At 50.3% G+C, this 24,004-nt stretch overlaps 1 protein-coding gene across 6 annotated transcripts in view; it reads right to left on the bottom strand.

The window, feature by feature from the left end:
• Positions 1 to 4,406: 4,406 nt before the first annotated feature.
• The window catches only part of FAM171A2 (family with sequence similarity 171 member A2), a 43,993-nt gene continuing 24,395 nt past the window's right edge, over positions 4,407 to 24,004 (bottom strand). For 5 of the 6 annotated variants that reach the window (XM_080976636.1, XM_080976637.1, XM_080976640.1 and 2 more), the window contains exons 3-8: positions 17,960 to 18,052; positions 15,434 to 15,628; positions 14,161 to 14,337; positions 12,457 to 12,573; positions 11,502 to 11,628; positions 4,407 to 9,373 (exon numbers count right to left, since the gene is read on the bottom strand). In XM_080976636.1, coding sequence (XP_080832762.1) covers positions 7,816 to 9,373; positions 11,502 to 11,628; positions 12,457 to 12,573; positions 14,161 to 14,337; positions 15,434 to 15,628; positions 17,960 to 18,052 — 2,267 coding nt within the window. In that variant the 3' untranslated portion in view covers positions 4,407 to 7,815. The remainder of the gene's footprint in view (positions 9,374 to 11,501; positions 11,629 to 12,456; positions 12,574 to 14,160; positions 14,338 to 15,433; positions 15,629 to 17,959; positions 18,053 to 24,004) is intronic. The other variant, XM_080976638.1, reaches the window with a different exon arrangement.

Genomic DNA, 24,004 nt, shown 5'->3' with positions numbered 1-24,004 from the left:
AGTTCTGCGCGGAGGGGATTTGTATTTTATTTTATTGCAATGTACTATGGTGGAGCAATCCATCTCGTGGATCCCCTACTCCTGCAGGAGTCTCAGCTTAGCTGAGTTGGATATAGCTTATTTTTATTTTGAGAAGGGCAGAAAGTGCATCAGTAAACTGCCCCAGTCCCAGACTGTACTGCATTTTTTAATTATGTTAGGAATTAGCACCCTTCTCTTCCACCTGAGGGTTTAGCCCTAAAATGACTAAACAGTGAAGTCCATGGGATAATGTTAAAATTAGAAAGTAGGCATGGATGAGAGAGTTCTATCTGAATTTCCTTTTTGCTTAGTTTAGGCTCTTTATCCCTACAGATCTGGCTATTATTGCAAGCAGTTCTGTGCCTTTGTGAAGCTTGGTGTTTTATGCAACTTTAAGTGGGTGCAGTTAGAGGACGAAGAGATTGCAGTTTACTTTGCAAATAATTTTAAAAGGGGAAATGCTGTAAAGGGGTTCTGAGTCAATGTCATTTCTGAACAGCTCAGAGCAGCTTTCATGCCCATTTTGAGAGTGCATTTTGTGGGCGATTCCCCCCTTTTAATGACTCTCTGCATGCTGTGTTTTATGATTGTATAATTAGGGAATGAGCAATAAATGAGCTATCCTTCCATCGGCCCAGCTCCCCAATGTGCTTAGCCTGCTGGCTGGGGGTACCAGGTCTTTGGAGCACCATAGCACATCTCAATGTCTGGGTAGATAATTCCCATGTTTTCATTTATAAGCCTTTTTAAAATCTCCACAGGGATGGCAGGGAGAGCTACCCAGAGAAATCAACAGAGAATTCCAGCTTCAGTCAATTACCAGGATGTCCACACTACAACAAAATGTAGCAGTAGAGAGAGGAGGAGGTGCTTTCTCTAACTTCAGTCTTATTTTGTGGGGATTTTTTAAACCGTTTTCAAACTTCATTTAAGAAAAAAGTCCAGCCAGTGTAAATTCTGCATACAATCCATCTGCAGCATTAACAGAGAACAACATTACAGGGCTGTTGTAAGCCATTCTTAACCTGAGGTAGTATCTCACACCCCCACCACCTGCCAACCCTTTGGTTGAGAGACAGTGGCTTATGATAGTACTACAGTGTAATCCACTGTTAATGTTGCAGATTAGAGGTGTGGATCTCAAGCCACAGCTAACCCGGCCAAAAAAAAAAAAGTTTCCCGACAGTAACATCAAAGGTCAATCTTCTTACATTGTTCCCCACACCCCCTGCAGCACAGATGGAATTGCACGGTTGAAAGCAGAACCTTTCTGCTGTATTTCACAACATGAAATATGGCCAGTTTTAGAAGCTCCACTATGTACTCCCGCCCCCCTTTTAATTTTTGCAAACACACTGGTGACAACTCATTGAAACCCTTAATCCGCTTGGAGCAATGCTTAGAGCAATGCGCTCTACGTGGGGCTACCTTTGAAGGTGACTCAGAAACTACAGCTAATCCTGAATGTGGCTGCCAGATGGGTGACTGGAAGCGGCCCCTGGGACCATATAACACCGGTCCTGAAAGACCTACATTGGCTCATTTCCGAGCACAATTCCAAGGGTTGGTGCTGAGCTTTAAAGCCCTAAACGGCCTCAGCCCAGTATACCTGAAGGAGCGTTTCCACCCTCATCGTTCAGCCCGGACACTGAGGTCCAGCACCGAGGGCCTTCTGGCGGTTCCCTCACTGCAAGAAGTGAAGCTTCAGGGAACCAGGCAGAGGGCCTTTTTGGTAGTCATGCCTGCCCTGTGGAATGCCCTCCCATCAGATGTCAAGGAAACAAACAACTATCTGACTACACAAGACTCCTGAAGGCAGCCCTGTATATGGAAGTTTTAAATGTTTGATGTCTTAATTTATTGGAAGTCACCCAGAGTGGCTGGGCAGAATACTACTACTACTACTACTACTACTAATAATAATAATAATAATAATAATATCTATATACTGTTATGGACATCTCTCAATTCCACCCTGGAAGGCAGCGGTTGGGGGAAATCTGCAGAAACCAGAAACTGACCCAAGTAAAATCTCAGCATTAATATAATCTCCCAGCAATCAGATGCAGAAGGCAGAACCTGGAAGGGCATGTGTGTGTGTCTGGCAGATCAGGGGTGCAACTGGGGCTGCTTGAGGAGCAGGAGCCAGGGCATATGGGGCACAATCGAGATTGCAGCAAAAGTTCCAAAAGTGGACTAGCGGAAGAACTACCGGCCTCCTTACCTGCAAACGACTCAAAATCCCCATCTTCCTTTCTGAGAAACACAACAGGACCTGTGATGATGGGAGTTGCCATTCGACATCTTGTGGGTCCATTTAATATTTAGCTTGAATTTCAATGTTGCACTGCATCCTGGACCCCAGCTCCTCACAAGACGTGCCATTTAGGGCTTGTGGGGAAAGGTTCTTGTTGTTGTCTGCCTTAAGCTTTCTTTTCTATCCTCCGTAAACTTACATGTGTTATATAAAGAGCTCGTGCTCGGGGGCTTGTGGTGTTGCAATATGGGAGGAAAGCTTTTGGGAGGAAGTCAACTTGAGAAACCGTCTCTTCTTGCACTGTCAAAACACCCCACTATATTGCGTAGGGAGGGGAGGTACTTATTCATGTGATACCCCCATGTCTGCTGTCTTCAACAACTGGTAGGTCCTGGAAAGCCGCCATTGGAAACTCCAAGAGGGCAGGCAAGAACTTAAGAGCCTACTGGATTAAGCCAGTGGTCCATCATTGTGTTCTCATGGTGGCCAAGATGCTTCTGGGGCCCCAGCAAACAGGACCTCAGTGCTACAACACCCTTCCCCACTTGTGAATCCCAGCAATGGGCATTTTGAGGTGTACCACCTCCAACAGTGGGGGGCAGAATATAACCATAATCTTGCCCTCCACGTACACGTCTAATCCTCTTTTGAAGCCATCCAAATTGATGGCCATTAGTGCCTCTTGTGGGAGCGGAGTTCATAAACTACATGAAGAACTTTCTTGTCCTCACCTTTGCAGAGCCAGTTGTCAGTCATCGTTGGGAATGCAGTTAGATACTCAGTAGAAAGCAGCTTCCTTTGTTGACCCTTTAATTTTTTTAAAAAAACTATTTGGTATATCCAGGACGTTCCTTTAAGCAGCAACCACCAGCTCAACGAGCATGGCTCAATTCTTGCCAATCTTACAGGCAATCGGGGCTACCAGAGTTTATCAGAAGGGACAAAAAGCCGCAATGCAGTCTCAACTTCCAATGGCCAGCTATTTTCCTTCGTCAGTAGGCTATTCCACCCACCGGCCACCCCCAAAAACTGCCTCTCAGTATTTCATAGCTGCTGACATTGCTCAGCCCTCATTTGGACTGGGTCTTGATGTTACTGCTTAGGTTTGTCTTCTGGATTCTTAGGCAAACCTCCAAGTTCCTTTCCCAAGCCCATTGATATCTGCCTCGTTTTTCAGTGGTTGACTCCTATTTCTGTCACCACTCAGCACCAGTTTGCTGGGGTGGGGGGCTGAATTTCCCTTTGCATCTATTGTTGCTTCATGAATTCATGCATGGTGAGGTGGTAGAACATTCCAGTGGTCGCATTTGCAAGCATTTGAGCTCAAGCCCTGCAACCAGAGATGTGGCTGCTTGCTGTTTTGCAACAGGGAAACCTCAGCTGCCCTTGCCGAATGATACAACTACTTTAGCAAAGGCCTGTGGCCTAGTCCCGCCTCAAGCCCTGGACCAACTCTTTTCCTTATCTGGCTTCTTTGCTTCCAGCTTGCTTGCAGTTCCTCTGATCTTTTCTCTCTTGGGCAAACCAATTTTCCATTTCCCTCATGCTGTATTGGGAACGGTCCTTTGTCCTCCCTCCCCAACGCACAGAAAGGCGGTCGAAATGCTTGAGCACACTCTTTCTTCACAGCCGCTCAGGCAAAAATGGCTTGGTAGGGAGTCCAAGAGAGAGCCTGACGCAACCCACTTTTGCTATCACCAGTCTTCTCATAAAATGGTAGCTCGCAAAGACTGTATTCTGCAGTACAAAAAACGCTCTTGTACAGGCCAAAACATTTATACTATTTCACACTGAACAGTGCCCAGTTTCTTTCCACTTATATCCCACACGAGGTTGCCATGTTCTTTTTCCCTCAGCGGGGTGCTCGCTCCCCAAAATGCTGCACAGCTCCCAGCAAATTCAACAGGTGAAGTTCTCTCAGCCAACAGGGAAGGAGCTCAATATAAAATGTAAGAGCAGAGTCTTGCAAGCCCATCAGTAAATCCACATTGTCCCCGTCCCCCACCCGTTTGTATGCGGCTGCTTTTGAATTAAGTCTAAACCTGCTCGCCTCTAGACTCAGCCGAGCTTAGTGGGGGAAGGATTTGCTGCCTAGGAAAGGAAACACCACCATGCAATGAAACCTTGATAAATTCAGAGGGTTTATATATTAATACCATTCTAAAGAACAAGTATGAGGTTTCACCAGCAGCTGCCACCGAGTCTCCAGTTTTGCCAAGTTTGCCCAACTTTTTAATATATTTATATAATAATAATAATTTTTTAAAAAAAAACTCCAAAAAAGGTTTTTCAACAAGAGAGTTCAGAGTCACCAGAGAAAGCAAAGGCATTCCCCACAGTTAAAGATGCATCAGTGTCACGAGACCACCCTCACTTACCCAGCTTCCTTTATGTGCAAGGTATTTTTATTTCCAACTATAAAAAGGTAGTAGAAAACAGCACTGGACCAGGAAGGAGTAAGAGGTATCTGGTTCTGGGGGGTCCTGATAGTTTGTGGGGTGTGGCTCTGCCACTGCATTTAACTATATATAACTTCCTGTGGGTTTGACTACAGTGCCACCATCTTTGTATAGGGCTACATTCCTACAAGATGTGCATTGATCTGAGAGATACCTCAACGTCATGGCAACGGTAGCTTAGGACCAGCCACCTTGGAGACAGGTTTGCTGGTACTGATCAGGCTGAGCAAGGCGTGATCTAGGAGATGGAACAGACACAACCCCCTTGAAAACTGTGATAGTTGACACTTGAAATATGCAGTGCACTTGCAGCAATGTATGCTCATTTGAAACAGCTCTTTGACTGGCCATGAGGCTAAGAGTTTAAAAAAAGGGGGGGGGGGGATTCCACAAAGTGGGGAGGGCAGGGAAATCTGTTATGGCTCAGTGGATTCTCTCTGTGCATTAAGCACCTACAGCCTGCAAAAAGCACTGCTGGCTTTCTTCTGCTGGGCTAGTCACCAGTCCAAGATGCTCCTCCAATACTCATAGATATTGTCAAAGACAGTAGTAGCTGGGGTGTGGAGCTGATTCACAGAAGATTATTACCCCCCCACACAGAAGGTATTAATGTGTACAAGTTGGGAAAGAGACATATGCATGATACATGGGATTTCTGCAGTTTTCAGTGCAGACTTCCATGCAGAAATCTTCATCTCATGCAAAACAGCTCCCGGTGGCTCCTGGTCCCCTCTCTGGAGAGTCTTTGCCAACAGCCACATCAAGGAACAGGGAGTTCCACAGGTGACAGTTATTTATCTCTAATGCGGTGGACCGGCAAAAGCGGGTGGGAGAGAAATCCTACAAACGTATGCTGTGGAAGAAGATAAAAGTAGAAATCGCCCAGGAAAGGGAATTTAGAGAAAAAGAAAAGTTGCCCCCGCCCCCAGGGCAACAGTCTGAAAAGCCTGACTCAGGTAGGAGAAGGGTTTCATTGAGCTAGGGCTCAGCCCCAGAACCTGTTTTCATTGCTAAGGCTCAGCCCTGGAACAGGTGAACGGAGAACAAAGTGTTTCTGAGTGTATGTAAAGGGCCTCGCTATCTCGACCATGGAGTGACTCATCACCTGTCCCCCAAAAAACTCCTCCCCAGGGGTTTCAGCAGCTTCTAAGACATGGCGAGCAAGCCCTGGTGTTGTGGGGAAGGGGCTCCAGAAGGACAGGGTCTGCAGCTGGAATTGTGAAGCTTTATTAACTCTCTTCAGTGGGTGCTGAGGTGCGTCAGAAACAACAACCTTTCCCCTCTCTCCTCCCAAATGGTTTCTGACCTGTTGACTTCTCCGGCGGCCCTCTACTGTTTCAGAAGGGGTCAGGCCCGACTCATTGGTTTCAAAAGAAGCCCCCCCCCAAAGACACTTTTAGGTTTGCAGCCAACCACCCCACCCCTCCCCATTTGTCCCATATCCCCCCCCCCCCCCCCGTTTCGCTGACAAAGCCTCAGGCTAGTGGTTCCTCTATCTCTTCCCCAAATAAAACCATCCCCTATCCCCTCAGTGGTCCACGAGGCCTCCACCGATGCGCTGCTGGGGGCTGCTGAGGAGGCACACGCTACGTATCCCCCCCCTCCAAATATATAAAGCATGATACAAACACTCCCCTCCATCGACGATGTAAGACACACACATACACACACACCCCTCCATCGGTACACACAAACACCCCCAATTTGGTCCTGCTCTTTTATCTGGGAGATTGGTCACTGATGCTGCCATGTTGCTGGATGGGGCAGCTGCCCAGGCTGTCTCCGCTGACGGCTTAAGTCAGTTGGCAGCTGGGCTTGCGAGAGAGGCCGAGGGTGACTTTTTCCTTCTGCGCTCTCCCCCCCCGCCCCTCCCCATCCCCAAGCGCTCCCTGGCAGGAGAGAAGAGGGATTAGAGTGAAAGGAAGATTTGAGCAGATGGTCCGTCTGCAGTACCCTTCTGTGGACACCCAAGGTTTCATTCACAGCTGCCTGGGTGGGGAGGGGATGCGGTGGTGGGGAGACGTTTGGGGCCAGAAGGCACTTGGAGGAGACCAAGGAGTTGCAGGCACAAAGGGGTGGGGTGGGGAGATGGGGGGCACAAAAGTGACTCCTCAAGGGAGTTTGTTTGGCAGCGAGGTTGGCCGCCACTGACATGCTTACCCACACGCACGCCGTGGCTCAGGCTCCCACCCGCCCCCTGACATACACGCATGCACACACATATGTACAGTTGCCACACGGGTGCCCCCACTCCCCAAACCCACCGCACTTGTCCATGGTACTGTTGCCCAGGTTGTTGGGGGCACTGAGGCACGACAGGCAATGATGGGCATCAGCCTAGAGCTTTTGGGCGCTTGACCGACCCCCAACCAAACCATGCTACGGCTTGGAAAATCCACAGGACAATTTCTTTTTTTAAAGGAACGGTACGAATTGCCCACCCTGCCCCCAAGGAAAATGGGGGGGTGAAGAGCCCCAGTAACGCCTTCCAGTTCACCTCCACTCCCAATAATGTCAAGGCAAGGAGCCAACGCTAGTTCTGGCCGTGCCAAGGCTGGGTGGGGATAAGGGGCTCCACACAGAACAAGGCCATGTCCACCTCCTGGGATTTGGCAGAAGGTCTCTCAGAGCAGCAAAACTTGCTTTGTCCCAGAAGTGGGCACACACACACACACACGGCAGTTCCTGTGCCCCACGTTGCTGCCTGGCTCACAGTGGCTGGTGTTGGTGGAAAAGGGTAAGAGGCCCAACTAGCTCAGCCTGTTGATGCAGCACTTCTTAACCTGCCTTGGGCAAGGCAAACTTATCGGGTGGTCGCGGGGCATGCTGGGAAAAAGAACACAGAGTACAGCTTGGCCGCAAGCCGCCTCTCGCTCCATCAGTCTGTCCTGTCAAAAGTCCGAGCGGTTCCTGTTCCACCAAGCATTTGACGAGATGGAGAGGGCAGGAAGTGGCGCCAAGATTGCGTGCAGGAAGCCTGACCTCTGTGGTCCGGGCGATCTCCGCTCCCCTCCCCCAACTGTGCAACGAGAGCGACCCATCCCCCTGCCCGCCTCCTCGCACGCACACTTCTGCCCGCTACTTCACGTTGAAGACCATGAGCGGGCGCTCTTCGCGTTTCTGCCAGGGGCTCTTCTTGTCCCCCTGGTCGTCCGTCCCTTCCGAGGGCTCGTTGCTGTCGTCCTCCGGGCTGGTCATGGAGTCGCGGCGCAGCTCGCTGTTGCTGTTGCTGCTGCGAGAGCTGTTTCCGCGGCTGCGCCCGCGCCGGGGGATGGTGGCCGCCCGGTGGTCGGCATTCTCGTCCAGGAGGGGCGTCAGGGAGTTGTCCTCGGGGGAGCAGATGGCGGTCCGGCTCTCGCTGCTGCTCGGCTCCGTGTCGGCGTCGGCGAAGACCAGCTTGGAGTAAGCGGGGCCCATAGCGGGCGGCGCCAGGCGCTCCTCCTTCAGCCTCTTGGGGGGCTTGGCCTCGTTGACATCCACCCCGGAGTCCAGGCTGGCGTCGTTGCTGCGGCTCCTCTCGTTGCCCTGGAGGTCGATGTACGAGTGGCGGACTTGGGAGGACCGCCCGTCCAGGGACACAAACCAGGCACGTGGGTGTTGCTTCACACCCAGCTCCAGCAGCTTCTTCTCCGTCAGGGCTTGTAGCTCCCCGTTCAGCTGGGCCATGGTGGACTCGTTCAGCAGCACTGGGATGGTGACGGAGCCGCTGACGGACTGCGTGTGGGGGCCCCAGCCCTTCCCCTCGGCCTCTTCCCCCGGGTGCTGCTGCAGCTGGAATTGCGGGTGCTGCAGCTGTTGCTGCAGGAAGGGCTGCTGCTGCCTCTGCTGCTGCTCCCCGGCCACAAACTGGTGAGGGATCCCCATGCCGCCCGGGTCCAGGTCCGGCTGGCTCTCGGAACCCCCCGCAGGCTGGTCCGAGGGAGCCAGGCGCATGTAGTGGGCCGGGATGACCAGCGTCGGCATCACGTTCCGGTACATGGAATCCTTCATGTGGTCGATGGAGCCGCAGAAGATGAGCTGCCCGGGCTGGCTCAGGGAGGTGGGGCGAGCCAGGTGGTCCACGGACTGCGACATCATGAACTCAGGCGGCTTGGGCTCCCCTTTGTGGCCCCCGTAATGGTCGAAGGGAGGCGGGAGAGGCGGCGGCGACGGGGGCTCCTGCGAGTAGCCCTTGCTGTCGTGGCGCACCTGCTTGCTCTTGTCCTCGGGGCGCTGGTGGGAATAGCCGCGCTTGTAGTCCTCGTGGAGAGGGGGCTCCAGGGCACCGGGCACATCCATGGAGCGGGCCGCCTTGAGGGAGTAGCCCTCCGCCACTTGAGCGTAGCTGTCCTTAAGGGCCCCCCGCTGGCTCAGAGTGTCCGCCATGGAGGCCTTGCTGGCGTGGCGGGCCTTCTGGTTGGACACTTGCTTGAAGAACTCTTCCCGGGAGCTCTCGAACTCCCGGGACGAGGAGAAGGCCGACTTGAGGATGGGTGTGTGCACATCCGTGTCCCCGTTGGAAGAGGCCGTCTCCAGGTGGCTCGTGCAGATGAGGTTGATCTGGGACATGGAGGTGGCCTGGTCTTTCTTGGAGGCATCCAGAGCCCCAGAGAGTTGGAGCTTTCTGTGTTGTTGACGTGGCTTCAGGCACAGCCTCCTGGAAAGGGGGAAGAAGAAGAAGAAGAAGAGTTTGGATTTGATATCCCGCTTTATCACTACCCGAAGGAGTCTCAAAGCGGCTAACATTCTCCTTTCCCTTCCTCCCTCACAACAAACACTCTGTGAAGTGAGTGGGGCAGAGAGACTTCAGAGAAGTGTGACTAGCCCCAGGTTCACCTAGCAGCTGCATGTGGAGGAGCGGAGATGTGAACCTGGTTCCCCAGATTACAAGTCTACCACTCTTAACCACTACACCACACTGGCACTGGAAGAAGAAGAAGAAAATGTAGGTGCAGATAAATTCACAGGTAGCCATAGCAGAAGTGCTCTAGCTCAGGGGAGAGACATGTGCCTTGCACAGGGCAACATCAAACTCTAAAAACTTCCCTGAGCAGGGCTGCCTTCAGATGTCTTTTAAAAATCGCATAGCTGTTTATCTGTTTGTCATCTGATGGGAGGGTGTTCCGCAGGGCAGGCGCAGCTTCCGAGAAGGCCCTCTGCCTGGTTCCCTGTAACCTCGCAATGAACCACATTGTGATCTTCAGATGAAGGGCAGTATACAAATTTAGATACTAATAATTGGATGCTCCTGCCTTTTGGATGTAGGGTTGTGTGCTGTGGGGGTGTGAGAGGAGAATTTCCCAGATGATCTCTCAGCTCTTTCTGCCTATATAATTCTATAAAAGTAAAAGAGTGAATGGACTCTTAAAGAAGTTTAGAAGTCAAGGCATTCAGGGCCGAAGGAAATGAACCCTCTTCCCCGGGACACAAGCAAGCTGGGTTTGAGACCCACCAGTAGTCATGCAAAGCACTTAATTTCTAAAGTGAAAGGTGCTTGCTGGTACCTCTGGCTGAAATTTCCCTCCTCCCCATTCCCAGTTCAATGTGTGTCTGGATGCCTGTTCTCTGGGGTTCTGCTGTCCTCTTTTACTACACAGAAGTGTTCACTAGGGCATAGGGTTGGGTGACAAAGAGCAAAGGAGCAGAGCCTTGGGAGAGTGGGAGGGGAAAGGAATGGACCCATGACTAATTGGCCAGAGGCTGCCTGACATTTTGCAACAAAGTGCTTGCAACAGCTGTCAAATTCCTCAGGACTATTCCTGCAATCCTCAGCTCAGCTGCCTTTCCTCGTGCCTGGGCCCTACTAGAACAGATCATTTGCAAGAGGGCTCCAATTTGCAGTGTGGTTCCTTCCCACGAATAATAATGTTGGGGCGCACGGTTCTATAATTCCAATTTTACTGATGGGGAACAGAGCCAGATTATGTTAGCGGTAGACTTGAACTCAGGTCTCCCGGATCCAAGATCTCTGAAGCATTCCAAGGACGTGTGTGTGTGTGTGTGTGTGTGTGTGTGTGTGTGTGTGTGTACAGTCATACCTTGGGTTAAAGTCACTTCGGGTTAAATCTTTTCAGGTTGCGTCCCGCGGCGACCCGGAAGTAACGGAATGGGTTTCGCCGCTCGTGCATGCACAGACGCTCAGAATGGCGTCACGCGCATGCACAGATGCGGGTTGCATTCTGCTCATGATGTGAACGGGGCTCCGGAACAGATTCCATTCGCATCCAGAGGTACCAATGTGTGTATGTGTGTGTGTGTGTGTGTGTGTGTGTGTGTATGTATGTATATGTTTATCACCTACAACAAAACCTGCTTCGTGACAACCTTGGCAACTTGAGACACTGACTCCCAACTTAGCTGAATTCCCTCACCCTTCCTGGTGAAAAAGGGAAAGGGAAAGAGAAACCTTCAGAAACCGCAGCTGTGAGCTGTATCTAAAGGGGTCGCTGGGGAGAAAAGGGGTTTGTCCTTGATCTCCTCTGATGCCTGAAACATTCCATCTGCCTCCCCGCTTCAGCTACCACTCAGAGCCCCAGTAGCTGAAGTCCTTTTGCAGTTCCATTCGAGAAAGAAAGGTCCCTCAACTGGCGCCCGGTTCAAATGGCCCATTGGCTCAGATCCAGCCTGCGGGCTGCCAGTTCCCGACCCCCACAATACCCAGATGAAATGAAAGCAAAAATACAGTAAATAAGACCTTGCAGCGACAGGGAGGGTGAGCTTTAGAAAAATTAATGTGGTTTGAGAAGACAAGGCTGGAAGTGGGAAGTTGGGCAAGCAGCACTCACCTGCAGTAGTAGATAAGCAGGCAGAGCAGGATGAGGACCAGCAATGCCAGGGCACCCAGGATGGTGAGCAAGAAAATTGTGTGGTAGGTGGCAATGTCCTTTATGCCTCCAACTGCACTGGCCAGCCCTGCAACGAAGAGACCTCTTTATGGGCTGACTTGAAGGTTTCCCTAAAGCATCTATGTTGGAAATGGGATGACGTACTAAATGGGGTTACCCTGGATCTGATCCAGCAGGGCATAAAGATGTAGCTAATTTGTGTGTGTTTTTTTAATCCCAACTTTATAAATTTCCAAACCAGGCACGGGGGCTCTTTAAAAGCTTGATTTAAAGGCAATTTTTCTAATTACTAAACATTTTGCGCGTGGCTTTCTTTTTATTAAAACATCAAAAGATGGGACTGATTAAAAATGCTCAGATTAGCGGAATATAATTTCAAGCAGATTTATATACGGGGCTTTTTTCCCAGCGGGAACTCGCTGGGACCTCCCAGATGGGTGCCATTGAAATTGCAAGAGAACAAGGGAGGTGTTCATGGTGAGTTCCAGCACCTCTTTTCTAGAAAAATAGCACTGGATATCTACAAATATAAATATGAGCAGATTTATGCAGGGAGGGATTTATTCCCCATATTCATTTTGGTTCTCCCTAGATGCCCTTTCCCTTAATCCCAGACTTATTTCTATTGCATTTTTTCAGTTTTTATCATGCTTTTCTGAGCATGTCACCCACCCCAGCTCTGGTTGCATTTATTCAGAGCTTGTTTGGCAACCACTCCACACAAACTGAGAGGCACTCATTTTTCTGGAATTCTTAATTCACAAGATACCACATTCCAAGCAAATTCCCACAGGTGTGCAGAGAATGTGCACTCCCGCTAACACAAGAGATCTGCTAGCACCTTCCTGGCTGGTTCTTCAGCAAAGTAATTAAGAATTTGGTGGTGATATTTTACCCGTTGTTGGAGACAGCATGGCAGCTGCCCAATAGCCCAGCTGTGGGGAGACAAACGTCCAGTAAAGCTGGTTCCCTTCCTTGCGGATGAGGCCCGTCCCATTCCGAATCCACAGACCTGAGAGAAAGAAGAACTGCTGAATCAGAAGTAACCTGAAAGGCCATCTGGACCAAGCCCCTTCCCAGATGAAGGGCTGGCCACTCACCAGCCCCATCCCTAACCTGCAAAACCTATAAAAGGTAAAGGACCCCTGGACAGTTAAGTCCAGTCAAAGGCAACTATGGGGTTGCGGCGCTCATCTCGCTTTCAGTCTGAGGGAGCCGGAGTTTGTCCACAGACAGCTTTCTGGGGCATGTAGCCAGCAGGACTAAACCGCTTCTGGCACAATGGAACACTGTGATGGAAACCAGAGCGCATGGAAATGCCATTTACATTCCTGCCACAGCGGTACCTAATTACAGTGGTGCCTCGCAAGACGAAATTAATTCGTTCCGCGAGTTTTTTCGTCTTGCGGTTTTTTTCGTCTTGCGAAGCACGGTGTCGGAAAAGTTTTGGAAAAGCTTCAAAAATCACCAAAGTCTTCAAAAACCTCAAAAAAGGCTACCACACCGCGTGCTATGAGTTGCTCCTCGAAGTCAAGTCGCAACTGTATTAACGGTTTTAAGAAAAAGGAAACAAACTTGCAAGATGTTTCCGTCTTGCGAAGCAAGCCCATAGGGAAAATCGTCTTGCGAAGCAACTAAAAAAACCAAAAACCCTTTCGTTTTGCGAGTTTTCCGTCTTGCGAGGCATTCGTCTTGCGAGGTACCACTGTATCTACTTGCACTGGTGTGCTTTCAAACTGCTAGGTTGGCATAAGCTAGGACAGAGCTATACAACTAGGCCAGCAGGGGTGTGTGTTTGTGTGTGTGTGTGTGTGTGTGTGTGTGTGTGTGAGAGAGAGAGAGAGAGAGAGAGAGAGAGAGAGAGAGAGAGAATGTAGATAGCACAGCAGGCCACATATTCTGTTGTGCAGAAGAAATGTGAAGGAGGAAGAGCCAACCTAGAGAACCAACGTGGTCCCACGCATAGTTCTTGATTCTATGGCTCCCCCAGCCCCAATTGGGCACCTCAGGAACTTTCCCCCCAATTTCAGACAGGCCAGTGGCTCCTCCAGAACCCACTATGCGCTGCTACAGAGGTTTCAACAGAGCTCATTCCCTAGATGAGCCAAGAAGCCCCAGGCAAATTGGAGCAAGCAGGGCACCGTAGAAACAAACAATGTCCATATAATCCCCTTCCTTTCAGCCACAAATGACGGGTGGTCCCAAACTGGAATCAAAAAGTGGGAGCAGAAATCAAGCCGTCTACTCAAAATGCTTTCAGCACCAGCAATAACCCCCTTATAAGAGCACAGCCCCCCCCAAACCAGGCTTCCATTTACAGATGTGGCATGATTCCTTCCCTACCCCTGGAGTCCTGCTAATGGACTTTTATAAGCACTTAGGTGGTTTTATGGCACCGCACAGCCATGGGTGACAGGGGAGTTGTTTGGGGTCTGGAAAGAGGCTGGCGCACCCCCTGCCAAAGACCCTTGTATACATCTGCAGGGTGCTTTCTCCGACAGAAGCAACATTGCTCTCTGCCTTGTGTGCCTGTGGAATGTGGCAAGAACTGAGCAGTTCGGATGTGTCTGCAGACCAGGAGCATCTTGCCCGCTCTCACCGCTCTTGAGGTCAAAGCGCCAGGCCGGCACGCTGGTGGCTGCTGCAGCGGCAGTGTCAGGCGGCAGCGGGATAGAGAGGTGGACGGAGCCAGAGAGCTGGATTTCTGTCCCGTTGCCAGTGAAGAGGTGGACGCTGACAGCGACGATGGGCACCAGCTCCAGCCATGTGCTGTTGGCTGCGAGGGGACAAAAGGGTTAGGAAAAGAGTTGCTTCCGCCTCCAGAGACATCCCAAGATACTTTGGTTCCCAAGGCAGAAAAAACTAAAGTCCCCCCCCCCATGCACCCCACCCAATGATCGTAGAATCGCAGAGTTGGAAGAGACCCCGCGGATCATCTAGTCCAACCCTATGCAATGCAAGAATATTCAGCAGTCCCATGCAGGGATCGAACCTGTGACTTTGGTGTCAACAGCAGTACGCTCTAACCAACTGAGCTGTCCAGTTGATAAAGCTATACAGTCGTACCTTGGTTTTTGAACAGCTTAGTTCTCAAACATTTTGGCTCCTGAACACCACAAACCCAGAAGCGACTGTTCCGGTATGCGAACTATTCTTTTAAGCCGGACGTCCAACGGGGCTTCGTTGGACTTTGGTTTCCGAACGTTTTGGAAGTCGAACTGACTTCTGGAATGGATTCCGTTCGACTTCCAAGGTATGACTGTACTAACAAACTTCTTGCTGTTAATTACCCGCCCTTCACCCTCAGGGCAGGTTGCAAAACACAACAGTATTAAAAACAGTTTGAAACAACTTAACGATCAGAAATGTAAGGTGGGTCAGAAAAACACACACCTCGTGTAACAAAATCCAGGGTAAAGAGGTGTGTGCCTTGCCGGAAGCTGTATAATAAAAGTGCAGGATGAACTTCTGAGTTCCACAGCTTAGGGGCCGCCACAGATAAGGCCCTCTCCCAGGCCTCTGAGGTCAGAGGAATTACCACGAGGGCCCCTTCTGTCCCATCTCAGCACCCAAAAGGGTCTGCAGTGAAGGAGGTGTTCTTTGAGGTATTGAGGGCCTAGATAATTTTTAGGGCTTTACACACTCATGTGAGCACCTTGAACTGGGTCTGGAAATGAACTGGCCACTGCTGCAGCTGCTGCTTTTTTTAAAAAAGGGACACTATGAGATCTAAACAGAACCCCAGCCAGAAATCTGGCAGCTGCAATCTGTTTGCGGCCCCCAAAATCCACTGCTTTAGGGCAGAAAACTATCCCTCTGAGCAATCAAAGGGCTGGTTCCACAGCCTTCAACATTCCGTATCGCATCCTCACCATTTTTCACCCAGGATCTGGGCCCAGTCCCCTTACCGCTGCCGTTGCTTTCAGCCCCGATGAAAGATGGGAAGCCCCTCATATCCGGCCCACTGCTGGCGGCGGTCAGGGAGGCCGAGAGCTGGCTGTAGGTGGAGCTGCGGGGCAGGCGGGCGGATTTGCGCTGGAACTGAGCCCACGGCTGACTCTTGGCTCCTGTAAGAATCAACCATTTCAGCTGCCGGCCTACCGAGGCAGCACTCACACAGAAAACCGTGGGATGCAGCTTGGCCCGATCCCGCCCGCAGTTTGTAACCTGAGATTATTGTGGACATGCGGCCTGGCAAATGCAAGGAAGCATCCCTGAGCACGCGCAGAGTGCTTTCTGCTCACCATTCAGGAAACAAGAGCCGCTGCCAGCAATATACAGTGGTACCTTGGTTTTCGAATGTCTCTGTTGACAAATGTTTCGGTTTTTGAACGCCGTAAACTCAGAAGTAAATGCTTCGGTTTTCGAACGTGCCTTGGAAGTCAAATTTCCGAGGTGGCTACTGCTGAGTGCAAGAGCCTGTCAGCTGTTGAGTCCTGTGCAGTGGTACCTCTGGTTATGTACTTATTCGTTCCGGAGGTCCGTTCTTAACCTGAAGCACCACTTTAGCTAATGGGGCCTCCCGCTGCTGCCACGCCACCAGAGCATGATTTCTGTTCTCATCCTGAAGCAAAGTTCCAAGTCCCAAGGTAATATTTCTGGGTTAGCAGAGTCTGTACCCTGAAGCGTCTGTAACCTGAAGTGTATGTAACCCAAGGTACCACTGTACAGCATAAAGGTAAAGGGACCCCTGACCATTAGGTCCAGTCGTGGCCGACTCTGGGGTTGCAGCGCTCATCTCGCTTTATTCGCCGAGGGAGCCGGCGTACAGCTTCCGGGTCATGTGGCCAGCATGACTAAGCTGCTTCTGGCGAACCAGAGCAGTGCACGGAAACGCCGTGTACCTTCCCACCAGAGCGGTACCTGTTTATCTACTTGCACTTTGATGTGCTTTCAAACTGCTAGGTTGGCAGGAGCAGGGACCGAGCAACGGGAGCTCACCCCGTTGCGGGGATTCAAACTGCCAACCTTCTGATTGGCAAGTCCTAGGCTCTGTGGTTTAACCCACAGCGCCACCCGCGTCCCACTGTATAGCATAGGGCTGCTCAAATTCATGACAACACGTGGAATTTGAATCCTGTTGCGTTGCTCTGTATATATGCCAGTTTTTGTGAGTTTATATTGACTAATTCACCTTTTTAAAACGTATTTAGCCCTTGGAATTTAGCCCTTGATAAGAGGATTCAGTATGCTGAGCAAACCATGCTCGGCTCCTCCTCATGGATAACAGGAAGGCAAGAAATTATGGAAGGTGAGCAATATGAGAATGACTTGCCTCATTTGGCAAGTTTATGGAGGCATCTCTCTTATCGAGCCCATTAGATCAGAGCAGAGGCCACTGGCCATCTCCCTCCAGGGACCTAGAGCACCCCCCACCCTAATTCTCTCACCCACCACTTCACAGCACAGCAACCCATCTCAAGCCCACAGACTCCTGACCAGCTCACACCCGACCCAGGGTCACCTCCTCAGCTCACTCGCTTATACCAGGGACGTCCAACTTCCAAGAGACTGCGGTCTACTCACACAATTAAAATCTGGCAGTGATCTACCCCTTTTTGGGGGGGTTCAGGTCAAAGTTGTTGGGCTTTTTTAAAGGGAAGAACCTCACATTTTGGGGGGCGGGGTTTCAGGTCTTTGTTGTTGAGCTTTTTTCGGGGAGGAACGTCCCATTTTTTTTAAAGGGTTCAGGTCAAAGCTGTTGAGCTTTTATTAGGGAAGTACAAGCACGTCCCATTTTTTTTGGGGGGGGGTTCAGTTCTTAAGCTTGGGGATTAGGTCAAGTAAGTTATAAAAAGTCCCCACCAAGAGATGGCAAATGAGACAGTCAGCCTTGCTGCAAAAACTCCAACTTCCGCACTAGCGATCTAGAGGATGGGGCTGGATGGAGGAGCCAGCGATCTACAGCGATCTACCAAAACCTCCCAGGGATCGACCAGTAGATCATGATTGACCTGTTGGACATCCCTGGCTTATACAGTTCTAGCAAAGGCCCAGAACACTGACCTTTCTACTTCCCTCCTCCCATCATCCAGCCCAGCTCAAAAAGTCCCTTGAACTGCAGACGTCTCTCCCAAATGCCCTCTGCGAACTGGCATGGTGCTGATGACTGCCTCCCCCTGCAGGCACAGACTGCCAGAGGCCTTGGAGGAGATGCAGAGCTTGCACAGAGCAAGCCAATGTTTCCCTTCGTCTCCCCTGACCACCACTTACTTCCTAGTAGTGTGAACAGAGGGCAGCAATGTGCTCTGCAATCTTAAACAGGGCCAGCATCCCCTGCAGCCCAGAAGATAGCACTAGCAATTGTGTGGGATCCCCAATCCCCAGACAGCCAAGCTGGCTCCCCGGGTGCCGGCCACATGCCCTTCACTTTCTGGCAAATGGAACGGAGGACTTACCTGGAGAGCCGAGGAGGATCTGTACCAGGTCATCATAGAGGATGAGTGTTGCAGGGCGCTCGGGGAGCAGATAGAGGCTGACGGAGGCATAGACTGCAAAGGGAAATTGTGGGAAGGAAGAGAGAGAAAAAGAATCAGACTTACTCAAAGTCTTTCTGTGCCTAGCAGCAAGTTTCCTGATAACTTCATGAAGTGCCGTATTTTTCGCTCTATAGGACGAACCTGACCATAGGACGCACCTTGTTTTAGAGGCGGAGAACAAGAAAAATAAATTCTCCCCCTCTCTGCTCAGTGCCCCTTCAGCGAAGCGGCAGGAGAAATGGAGCCCCTTCCATTTCTCCTCCCGCTTCGCTGAAGGGGCGCTGCGCAGCTCTCTCTCTCTGCTGAAGCCGGGAGTCTTGCTTTCCTGGCTTATCGAAAGCAACCCGAAGCCTCCAGAGCACCGCGGGACCTCCCGCTGCGCTCCGGAGGCTTCAGGTTCCTTTTGCTGAAGTCAGGAGAGTCTATCCCTGAAGCCTGGAGAGCGAGAGGGGTCAGTGCGCACTGACCCCTCTCATTTTCCAGGCTTCAGCGAAAGCAACGCGAAGCCTCCGGAGCGCGGAGGGAGCGCTCCCCCTGCGCTTCAGAGGCTTCGCGTTGCTATCACTGAAGCCAAGGAGCCTGCATTCGCTCCATAAGACGTACACACATTTCCCCTTAATTTTTGGAGGGGAAAAAGTGTGTCCTATAGAGTGAAAAATACGGTAGTCTGTCTTGGGGGTAAAAGCCCCTAGAAAGAGTTCTGTTGCAGGGTGGCAGGAGGTGCAGAAAAAGAAATGGAAAGAAAAAATTGGATGTGCTCCTCTCTGATGTGATCGTTTGCAAAGACTCAGCCCAAACATCACACCAGTCTATGGCTTGCACTAATCCTAGTTTCGAACTCAAACACTTGAGCTTCCAGGTGTACAACTGGCAAACCACAGTTTAGAACTGTTTTTCTTCCTCGGTTGTCTGTCAATACTCCACTCTCAAGGCAGAATAGCTTCCAAAGTACTAGTCATAGGTATTGTTTATTAATTTAAACATCACACCAAACCCGAGGGCTCGTCTACACTTCCACTTGACAAGAGTCTGAATGGTTTTGCCCTTGCTTTCCCCAGGAAAACCCACTACAGTAGAACCTCTACTTACGACCGCCTCCAAGTTGCGACCATGGCAAACCCGGAAGTAAATACTGGGTTTGCCACAATTTGCACATGCGCAGAAGTGGCTGCCACCATCTGCACGTGCGCAGAAGCGCGCTGCCGCCAAATGTGCCTGCACACAATGGCGCTTCTACCAGCGACCTGGATCGACTTACGGACAGACCTCCGGAACTGATTATGTCTGTAAGTAGAGGTTCTACTGTATTTAGTGGCAAATTAGAGAAAACGTCAATCCAGAGAAAACCCAATTGATATTTGCTCCAATTCAAAAGTTAAGATTGGGTTTCCCTGGGGGAAAGCAGTGGGGCAAGGGAAAGTTTTGATGAGCCCTTAGTTAAATCAGCATCCTGCCTTTCATGGTGATTTACAGTTAACACAAACCATTGTTTCCAAACCCATTCTAGAAGATGGTCTCCATTTGTGATTTGCTAGCCAAACACAAACTATTCAGACATCACATCAAACCATTATTTAGCATCATTAATCAAGGCTTGGTGTGATGTCTGAACTGAGCCATTTTGCTTGTTCTCTCTTACGAACCACTCATTAGAGGAGTTTGCTTGCTCTTCCTCCCCCCCCCCCCCCGCTAATTTATTATTAGTACTGGTCCATCATAAAGTGGGGTGGGGAGTTTAATGGAAATACTAATGGTGGTGTGGGAATACTGGTAGTATACACAATGATTTCTGATTATCCTATCCCAAGATAGCAATTCCATCATGAGTCAGCGCAGCTGCAAAATCTGCTCATCTCCAGACCATAATTTAAAGATGGATTTGCAAACCCTGATTAAATCTAAACATGCTGTGAATAACCTCAGTGCAGATATAACGCTGCCCCACAAAAGAGAACTGAGAAACGGAAGGTGGAGAGGAAGAGAAGGAACAGGAGCAGGAGGAGGAGGAGGAGGGGGAAGGCATGTATAAGGTACCCCTCATCTCTTAACCATGGTTCTCTTCCTACCTAGATGCTCCTTTTATGTTTCCACAAGGGGAAGCTTTTCCTCCACTTTCCCCTTCTCCACTGGGGTCTTTCGGGGCTCTTATTCTTGGACCTCTGCTATTCTTTTTTCCCCCACACACTGTCTCTGGATGACCTCATTAAATCCCACGGTTTTTGGTACCATCAAGACTGGGGGTGGGGAAACCGTAGCTGGACTACAACTCCCATCATGTCTGTCCACAGGCCATGCTGGTTGGGGCTGAGGGGAGTCAGAGTGCAACAAGAGCTGGGGGACCACAGGTTCCCTGCCTCTGACTTGTACAGTGAGGAAACCCAGCACTTTCTTTCTAGACCAGAACGGTCTCCCTCACCTCCAACTCCAGCTGCTTACGCTATCCTAGCGAATCTTTCCACTTGAATAGGTAAAGGGTAAAGGGGACCCCTGGCCATTAGGTCCAGTCGTGACCGACTCTGGGGTTGCGGCACTCATCTCGCTTTATTGGCCGAGGGAGCCAGAGTATAGCTTCCAGGTCATGTGGCCAGCATGACTAAGCCACTCCTACCAAACCAGAGCAGCGCACGGAAACGCCATTTACCTTCCCGCCAGAGCGGTACCTATTTATCTACTTGCACTTTGATGTGCTTTCAAACTGCAAGGTTGGCAGGAGCTGGGACCGAGCAACAGGAGCTCACCCCGTCCCAGGGATTCGAAACGGTCGACCTTCTGATCGGCAAGTTAACCCACAGCACCACCGCATCCCTTCCACTCAAATACTTGGTCGTAATTTCATATGCTCAAGACAAGACTTCTCATCTTTCCTCTAAAGTGTTCCTTGTACACTCTCCTTAGCCACGGACAGCATCACCGCTCACCTCATTGGATAGATACAAATCCTCCTCTCTCTCTCTCTCTCTCTCTCTCTCTCCTTATTCAGTCTATTGCCATGCTCTGCCTCTTCCTCCTTTACAACATTGGGGAAAATGTATCTGTCTCTCTCCATCCCGGTTCACCCCCTAGTCATCTCTCACCTGGCTACTCCAATTTCCTTGCATTATCTTACCTTGGTCCCCTTCACCTTTACCGAGTGTTCTGGGGCCAAAACAATTCACCCCTCTTGCTGCTCTGACCACATGGTAAAGGACCCCTGGACGGTTAAGTCCAGTCAAATGCGACTATGGGGTTGCGGTGATCATCTCGCTTTCAGGCCGAGGGAGCCAGCGTTTGTCCACAGACAGCTTTCCGGGTCATGCGGCCAAGCAAGACTAAACTGCAACGGGACGCTGTGACGGAAACCAGAGCGCACGGAAACACCATTTACCTTCCTGCCGGAGTGGTACCTATTTATCTACTTGCACTGGCATGCTTTTGAACTGCTAGGCTGGCAGGAGCTGGGAAAGAGCAACAAGAGCTCACCCCATCACGGGGATTCGAACTGCTGACCTTCCGATCAGCAAGCCCAAGAGGCTCAGTGGTTTAGACCACAGTGCCACCACTGCCCCATCCCTGGGCACCATGTTATCCAAGCAATCTGCCTCTTCCCAGTGGCTGTTTGCAAGTGCAGCATCCCAACAGCTTTCGTTTGTCGTTATGACGTGGGTGGAATATATTGGGGAAGGAGGGCCTGCGCCACAGTTGCAAGTTTCTTGCAGATGGACAAAAAGATTTTTGCACAGGCATCCGTCACAGGGATTTGAACCACCGACCTTCTGATCGGCAAGCCCAAGAGGCTCAGTGGTTTGGACCACAGCACCACCTGCGTCCCACATCCCACCTTATACCCCTACACTTGGCTGCCTTGCTGTTTCTGGCCCCAGTGCAGGCTCTTTATTCAAAGCCCCCACCCCCCGTGGCTTTGCCCCCACCTCTTATCTCTTTGCTCTTACATTTCAATGCATCCCACCCTACCTGTGATCTTTGCTCATCCAGCTCCTGATTCTCTCCCTTTCTTCCTTGCTGCCCCTTATGTCTGGAAGAGCCTCCCAGAGCATCTCTGCAATCCCAGCTTTTCTTCCTTCAAATCCTTTCTCAAAACCCACCTTTTCTAGATGCAATACTGTGCTGTAACTAATCATAACCACATGTAATTGATATATAAACACATGCTCTTCCCATTCATTCTGTCTGGATTTCCCAGCCATTCCTCTGTGGTTTCCCCTGTGTTGAATTACAAGATTGTTAAGCCCTTTGGGCAGGAGAAAGTCCTCTTATCCTCTGGAAATTATTGCTAACAACCACTGAAGCTGTTAGATTGAACTGAATCTCTTTGCAAGTGAAGAGTAAATTTGCAAGTCCACATAACAAAGCAGAGTAAAAACTTTTTAAGTCTATGTGGTTCATTCAGCCTTATAGCACGGCAATTTTAGAAAGCTTGATTTTTGTATTTAAAAAACAACAACACAGTTGCAGGAATAGGATCTGAACTAAAGTAAATATTATTATATTATTCACAGTTTTCATGGCTTTTACTGTGGGTCAAGTAGCAGTGATCAGGGAGGGAGAGATACATTTACCAGCTCAGTAGAGCACAAGGGGATGCGGGTGGCGCTGTGGGTTAAACCACAGAGCCTAGGACTTTGCGATCAGAAGGTTGGCAGTTCGAATCCCCACAACGGGGTGAGCACCCGTTGCTCAGTCCCAGCTCCTGCCAACCTAGCAGTTCGAAAGCACATCAAAGTGCAAGTAGATAAATAGGTACCGCTCCAGCGGGAAGGTAAACGGTGTTTCCGTGCGCTGCTCTGGTTCGCCAGAAGCGGCTTAGTCATGCTGGCCACATGACCCGGACGCTGTACGCCGGCTCCCTCGGCCAATAAAGCGAGATGAGCGCTGCAACCCCAGAGTCGGCCACGACTGGACCTAATGGTCAGGGTCCCTTTACCTTTACTAGAGCACAAGACTTACTCTCAGGCTTGTGGGTTCAAGACCCATGTTGGGCGAAAGTTTCCTGCACTGCAGGGGGTTGGACTAGATGACCCTCGTGGTCCCTTCCAACTCTACAATTCTATGACAAGTTGGATGGTAGACTTCATGGAAATCGAGTTTCCTTGTTTTTTTAGATTCCTAGAAGGCAGAATTTCAACGTGTTCATCTTCAATAAATCTGTCAACCAGCTCTAACAAGTGTTCCCACAACTGCATCCTGGAGCAGCCAAGGCCTCCAGAGCCAAGACAAATGGCCAAAACCGAGGAAAACATGGAGGGTGCTAGACAGATGGCTCTGTCAGGCACATCTGGCAAGGCTTGCCACAGCCCGCCCTCTCCCTTTCTCACAAAGGATGGCAGCTAGAGCATAATTTGAGCCTAGGCTCAGCCTTACAATCTGTTTCAATCTGAGAGTTCAACCCTAAAATATGAGAAGTAGAAATAACTCTGAAATAACTCCGATTTCATCACTCTCCAGGGGAGACAGACCTAAGTGGTCCCTAACATGGCTTCTTGGAACCCCAACGTATCCCAATTTACGACTCACACACAATCTGAGACACAGGAGTTTGAAGATGTGGGATCTTCCACAAAATCCTGCAGCGAAGAGTGCTCCGATTCAGCTTGCTGTGTCTTTTTCCAGGATAAACTATCCCACTCCATACTCCACCCTCCTGGGTTTCCCCCCCCCTCCCACTTCAACCATCAGTCATTGCTCTGCGGTCACTGAGGATGCAGTTGTCAACAGCCTGATTTGGAGTTTCCCGTACTTCTGCCAATCCCACGAGGGTTTCCTGCGAGCCCTGTTAATGCCTTCCTGTGGGGCGGTGCATGGATAGTACCATTTTGGATACATAAGGCTCTGCAATTCTGAGAGCAAGTTTGTTGTTAGCCTATATAAGATGGTGAGAGGAGGGAGTAGCTTGCATGAAAACTGGATCCAAGAAAGCTGGTCTGGTGCAAACAGTTTTGAAATTTTAAGGTGTGTGTGGGGAAGCAG

This window comes from Podarcis pityusensis (assembly GCF_964106645.2).
Source record: "Podarcis pityusensis genome assembly, chromosome: 13".
In the NCBI taxonomy this organism is placed as follows: domain Eukaryota; kingdom Metazoa; phylum Chordata; class Lepidosauria; order Squamata; family Lacertidae; genus Podarcis; species Podarcis pityusensis.
Note: the sequence above shows the minus strand (reverse complement) of the source record. Positions and strands in the feature narration are given on the sequence as shown.